The 6,739-nt window shown below is 44.4% G+C and overlaps 1 protein-coding gene across 1 annotated transcript in view; it reads right to left on the reverse strand.

Moving 5' to 3' along the window:
* Positions 1 to 4,956, reverse strand: part of pcdh17 (protocadherin 17) — a 64,787-nt gene extending 59,831 nt beyond the window's left edge. Inside the window, exons 1-2 of the mRNA XM_026165265.2 lie at positions 4,116 to 4,956; positions 554 to 3,349 (exon numbers count right to left, since the gene is read on the reverse strand). Of these exons, the coding sequence (XP_026021050.1) occupies positions 554 to 3,049 (2,496 nt within the window). The 5' untranslated portion in view covers positions 3,050 to 3,349; positions 4,116 to 4,956. The remainder of the gene's footprint in view (positions 1 to 553; positions 3,350 to 4,115) is intronic.
* Between the last annotated feature and the right edge of the window lie 1,783 nt (positions 4,957 to 6,739).

Below are 6,739 nucleotides of genomic sequence, written 5' to 3' on the forward strand. Positions count from 1 at the left end.
CATCAGTCATTACTTGGAGGAGCTTCACTATCACTAAGACATCTGTTGCTGTCACTCTGTATATGTTTAAATTTAGAAAATATTCAGGTAAAAATCATTTAAACAAAACTGATCTAGATGTAATTTTTTGGATTAAAGCAAGAACATTTCTTTGGAATTATGACAATGGTCCAAAATAGGATATATACCTGCTTATAACACACGCTAAGCTCTTGACTCCACAGCAATGAGATGACAGCGACCGAAAACTGATTTCAAAAGCCTGCCGTGACATATTCCAAGCACAACCGATTTGTGTTGATGTCACTGGCTCTGTTCTATGAGAGCACCAGAATGACTGTTTAATCCTTCTAATGCTCACCCCCCCCACCCACCCCCTCCTTTCTTGTCTTTGTCTCAGTGCTTCTGGGCCTCTCTGCCTGTCCTTGTCCTTTTTTTTTTTCTTTCATTTTATAAAACAAGGGGTGGGGGGCCGATACAGGAAGTGGGACCTTTGTGAGTCCTGTGACGTAAAAATGGTGGCACAACAGTGAAGGAGTGCAATTTCTCTTACCTGTATGATGGACATGCGGTTAGTAGGTGTGTCTGTGGTGCTGGTGACTGGGCCTGTGAAGCTGGTGTGGCATCCCACGTGGCCTTGGGGCACGCTGAGGTTATTGGCAGTGGGTTTGAGGTACATGACCTCTGACCTTGGTGAGCTGAGTGGCAGACGTGTCTGGTAGTCAAAGTACATGGGAGAGGTGGCCAAGGAAGGGCTGCTTACCACATTCATCACATTCATGGCATCCCGCTCCTCCACCTCGCTCTGCACCAGCATGATGTCGTTCTTGTTAATCTTCTTCTTCTTCCCTTTCCCCAGCTGCGGGTGCGAGTACTCTGCAATGCGACAATTGTAAGTGCGAATCTCCTTGTTTTCCCGCTTGCACTTGATAGCTATGGTCACCATGGCAGCCAAAAGCATGATAGATATGATGCTAAGAGTTACAATAAGAGGCAAAGACATGTCCCAGTTCTGATTGTCCTTCATGTGCGGCAGTCCATCAGGAGGTCGTCCATTGGAGGCCTTGATGATGAGCCTGGCGGCAGCGGTCAGAGTCGGCTTGCCGTGGTCCGATACTCGAATGATCAGCTCAACAATGGGGCTCACGTCGTCCCAGAATGGGTGAGCCGTTCGTACCTCGCCGGTCACTGGATCAATCTCAAAGAGATGTTCCTCATTGCCATCTGATATCTCATAGGTAAGCCGCCCACTTTCACCGTAGTCATTGTCTACCGCCCTCACTGTGGTGACAATGTAGCCAACGCCAACATTACGTGGCACGTGGATTTCAGCGGTATCATTCTGAAGAAGCGGCAAAACTATGACAGGGATGTTGTCATTGACATCCAGAACACTGATGCGCACTGTAGCATTGCTCTCCAAGTGCGGAGATCCTGCATCCTTAGCCAGAACCTTGAAGTCAAAATATTTTATTTGCTCATAGTTAAAAGATCGAACAGCATAGATGGCTCCATTAGCAGCATTTACATTAACATAGGTGTTGACATCACCCCCACTAACATTGGAGTTAATTATGCTGTAGTACACGGTGCCATTTTGCCCAAGGTCTGGGTCATGTGCCAGAACTGACCCCAGGTATTCCCCAGGTATATTGTTCTCAGGAATCTGAAGAAGGTAGACTGACTTGGTAAAGCGAGGGGTATTGTCATTCTCATCCAGGATCTTTACTGTGAAGGATTTTGTGGAGTTCAGAGGAGGTATGCCGTTGTCTTTGGCCACAATGGTGACATTGTACTCGTCCTGCATCTCCCTATCCAAGGGCCTGTCTGTCACCACTGTGTAAAAGTTGTCATAGTTCTCTTCGAGTTTAAAAGGTACATTACCTAGGACTCTGCATTGAAGCTGCCCATTCCTGCCTGAGTCCTTGTCTGTGACACGGACAAGAGCAATGACAGTGCCTGGAGGAGCTGCCTCACTGATGGCCCCCTGTCTCACAGACACAAAGCCTATAGATGGCCAGTTATCATTCCTGTCAAGCACTTTAACGGTCACTTTACAATGGCCTGGGATTGGATTGGGACCTAGATCCTTTGCCTGGACGTCAATCTCAATAACTGGGCTTTCTTCATAGTCAATTTCACCCTGAATCTTTATGACTCCTGTTCTTGAATCTATGGAGAAAAGCTCTCGGATTCTCTCTGGAGCATAGCCACTAAAGGAATAGACTACTTGTCCATTGTTCCCCTCATCAGGATCGGTGGCATTTAGATCAATCAAGACTTTTCCAGGAGGTGAATTTTCAGGAATTTCCACAACATACGAGGGCTGATCAAACACAGGGCTGTTATCATTGGAATCAATAACTTTAACATTTATCTGCATGGTGCCTGACCTAGGATATTCGCCCCCATCAGTGGCTGACAATATAAGGGTGTGATGGCTTCTTTCTTCCCGGTCCAGTGGTCGTTGAATAACTAATTCTGGGAATTTAGTCCCGTCACCACGGGATTTTACCTCCAAAGAAAAGAGATTGTAGTCATCGCGTGTTATTTGATAGGTTTTCAGGCCGTTTTCCCCTGCATCTGGGTCATGTGCGCTGGTCAGGGGAAAGCGTGTCCCTGGGACTGCATTTTCAGAAATGTCAATATCAATCTGATCCGAAGGAAACATAGGTGAGTTGTCATTGATGTCCTGAATATCTATCTTGATCATGCATATCTCCTTGTCGTTGGCAAACACTTCCATTGAGAGCTGGCACTTGGGGTTTCTCTTACACAATGTTTCCCTGTCGATGCGCTGTTTCGTATACAGCAATCCGCTTTGTGGGTCCACGTCGATGAGATGCGGGGCTGAGTTCTCCAGCACTCTGAAGTTGGCTTTCTTACCCTGTCCTCCCTGCCCAGTCTGTTCAATTCCAAGTCTGGCATCTTTGGCAATGTTCCCAATCACTGTACCCGGACCCTGCTCCTCTGGGACAGAGTAATTCAAGTTTTTCAATGTCAGGGCTTGAGCCCACAAGAGCAGGAAAAAGAAAATAGAAAGATACATCTCCACTCAGTTAAAAGCTGCTATGATCTGTGTTGAGATTAGCCCCTCCTTTTAACTGTTGATATTTTGCTCAAATGTGGTATTTCTGTTATCCAGGACAAAATAAAGAGTTCTGTTCATCATGCGAGGCCTTGACATTTGTCTTTGTGGATTGTTTTTGCTCTGTCGCTCTCTTCCTCTGCGAGCAATCGGTGGCGCTGAGCACCTAATTTATATTCAGCTGAGCATCCAGACTCATCTGAGCAATAATCGGGATCCAGTCTCCAAACAGAATAGTCACTGCAAAGTGTTCAAAACCACCTAAGAAGGAAAACAGAAACAAGATATAGATGTTATAATATACATGAATCAATTAGCCACTCAAATGAAAAGACACTGAGCCGCACTGGCCATTCTGCCAGTAAGAAATCAGATCCACCTCTGAGCCAAAAATGAAACAAAGCTCATGTGTAATTCATCTCCACATTTACGGAGGAAGCTTGTCAATTAGTTAACCTTGGGAAGACACTCCACGCAGCATAAAATATATGGGCAAATAATGATTCTCCTTGTAGCTTATTTACTCCATAAATACCACATCCTCAGTGCATGTTTTTTCAATCTATCTCTAATGTACAATGGACTACCTGACCCGAGCGCGATAATGGCCCATTCACACATTAGGAGAACTCAAACTGGAATAGGACAACTTCAATAATGTGGTATCACTGCAGGCGTACAACTGAACACGGCCTATTGTGGTGGCTATTTGAATAAGTGTGTATAAAATGAGCCTCTTACACGCATTAACAAATCCGCATAATCCGGATATTTAAAATGAGCCTTATAAAAATTCAGAAATGAGCTGCCAACATCTCAGCACAGCCGTGTAATTCTCTCCACTCGTGCTCTCTGCCTCTCTTTCTCCCTCTTTCTGTGAGAGAGATTCATCGCTCCTTGGAAGAAGACGAAGAAGCTGTTGCATCCGCATGCATGGGGATGGTTGCGAGATAAGGTTTGGAAACGAGCAACAGACAGTGGAAAAATAAGAGAAGAGATGTCAAATGATTACAAATATATAACTTACCAAAAGAAACTGCGCAAATAGTCCAAGGATAGAACTGTACAAAAAAAGAAAAAAAGATAATAACAACAAAAGGAGAAAGACAAAAATTAAAAACAGTCAGTTCCAGCAGGGTTTAGGGAGAGTTTCGTCTCCTTAGCCCACTTCGGTAGGTGCCACCCGTATCCTCCTTCTCCTCTTTGTGAAGAGGGAGAGAGGGGGGAAAGCCACAAGCCTCCAATGCACACGCAGGCTACAGTGCAGCGCAGTGGAAATAAAAAAAAAGTGCTCCAGAAAAGTATGACTGTAATGTCAATGAGCTGAAGTCCTCTCCGCTGTCTGATTAGGATGCAGCGGCTCGCCTTCTGCCTGCAGTGAGTCACCGTTCTTCAGGAAGGAAAACTGAGAAATACTCTACGAAGAAAGGAGGGGAAAAATCCAGATGTGTGGTAAGGTAGATCCAAAGTGAATATTTGAAAGGCAGTCAGTGTTTTTTCCGCCGTTCGAGACAGCACAGAGTTACTGATTCCCGTAGTGGCATTTTTGTCCTTGCCCGTCGTCCCCGTCAAAGTCCACGCACACACACATGCACACACACACACATATATTTATATATATACACACAGATACACAGAGAGACAGCTGCTGAGGTGGTCAACAACAACGCCGCATTCCGGCACAAGTCTCCCCTATATCTGTCAGGAAATGTGTGATTTCCTTCAGCACGCACGCACAGTCGTTATTTACTATTTCGCACACGCAGCACAGCCCTAAGCCCACGGAGCGCTTCCTCTCACTGACTGAACTCCGGACACCGCATGGTGCATTAAACATTGTCGCTACTCCTCTGGCAGCCAATGAATTTGAAGAGGTGGGAAGAGAAGGAGGGGATTCAAAAGCCGCTGTGGGTACTGACTACAAATGATTGGTGGCTTGCAGTTCACCGGTGGCGGATGAGTTTTTTTTCAAACCGCACTTCATTGTTGTTTACAATAAAGGAAACGGTGCGTTGGGGAGGGGGGGCAGGCTCGCCGACATATGCACTGGGGCCAGGATGAAGTGGTTGGAAGTGTCCGTTAGAGCATCAAAAAATAACAAGACGACAGATTTGAATCCAGTGGAAGTAAATTTCTCTGGTACAGAGAGCAGAGACCTCCCTGATCCCGACGTAAAAGCGCCAGTTTAGTTCTTTGGTGCACAACTGTCTTAGTTTTCTTAAGAGGGATTGTGAGTGTTTGGGAAGTGCACGTTTTAGGAGCTACTTATTACACTTCGCAATTACCGGTCTCCTTTCGCGGTTTTTATTTAAAGTTCTAGCTAGAGGCTTTATTTGCCGTGCCACCTGAGAAGCAGCAGAGATTGCGTTAATCATTTCCTATGTAATTAAAGCTGCTAAATGTCTAGGCAACTGTATGATGGGAATTTATGATACATTTTGAATTAAGGACTGCAGCAGGCAGCCTATTCGATAGTGACAGTGAACTGTCATGGCTGTTTCAAACGAGAACAATTAGCAGTAAATGTCCCCTAAGCAGTGGAACAAGGGCTAAGCTGTTCAGTCATAAGTAAGAGTATGTTGACTATCTGTGCTTTTAAATGTGTGCTAGACAAAATAAGGAATTTAAATAAAGCATTTCAGACTTTAGGAAAATGTGATGTGCATTATTATTATTTTTTAAAGCCTTTCTCCCTAGCAGCATCGCAGACAACTAACTCAGGCAATATTCAGATTCAACAATATTAATAATACAATTAGCTTTTAACTGCAAGCTAACTCAGAGACACTTCCACCTTAGCTGGGTCAGGACATGCATTCAGAAAAACTGATTAGAAAAAAGTAATAAAAAGTTTTCCAATCAACCCACTGTGTCACACTGTTGCTCGTCATCATCCGTCCCACGGTTAGTAACTGGTGTGTATCTGCAAAAACGGCAGATTACAGGTCAAGAATTTTCAGTGGTACTTTTGGCTCAACTATCGCTTCATCATCACTTCAGCGCCAGCAGAGCTTCTGCTTCGCCAGGGCTTTACTAAACCTTTCATTTGGTGTTGCTATTTCAACACGTCAGCTTTGCTCAATATAATCATGTATATACATGGGTCTCAACCTCTTTGACTTTCCCGCTGACCTTTCTCCCTGACAGGGGGAATGACAAAAGTGTCAGATACGTTCAGTCAGATGGCGACCAAAGCTCATTATTAAACAGCAGGTTTGATGTACTAATGTCAAGATGTTGATAACTGATGAAGGTAAATGTCACATCATTGTCTCTATCTGTGCGCTGTGTGTGTTTGTGTGGATCTGTGGTGCATATTTCCACTCCCTCACTGTGGCCTTCTTTAAACTTTCTCATGTGGGTGTTCACAGAATTAAGAGTTGACGTGGTGGACTTGTACCAAGCCAGTTTTTTTCTTCTTCTTCTTTAAAGTCGATTGATTAGCAGCATTCTCTGAAATAATTTCTACATAATTCAGCCTGCTCTTGAACTGAAGTCGAATTAGTTGTTTTCCTCAAGACCGCATTGTCTTCACCGTTGGGTTTTTCATAATTTTCCTAAATAAAATGATTGCTTTATTTTGCTTTTCAGCTATGAAATGCTACGTAGTGAGCTCGAACAATGTCTGGAAAATCACCTGCCTTGATGAAA

This window comes from Astatotilapia calliptera, chromosome 1 (genome assembly GCF_964374335.1).
Source record: "Astatotilapia calliptera chromosome 1, fAstCal68.1, whole genome shotgun sequence".
Lineage (NCBI taxonomy): Eukaryota > Metazoa > Chordata > Actinopteri > Cichliformes > Cichlidae > Astatotilapia > Astatotilapia calliptera.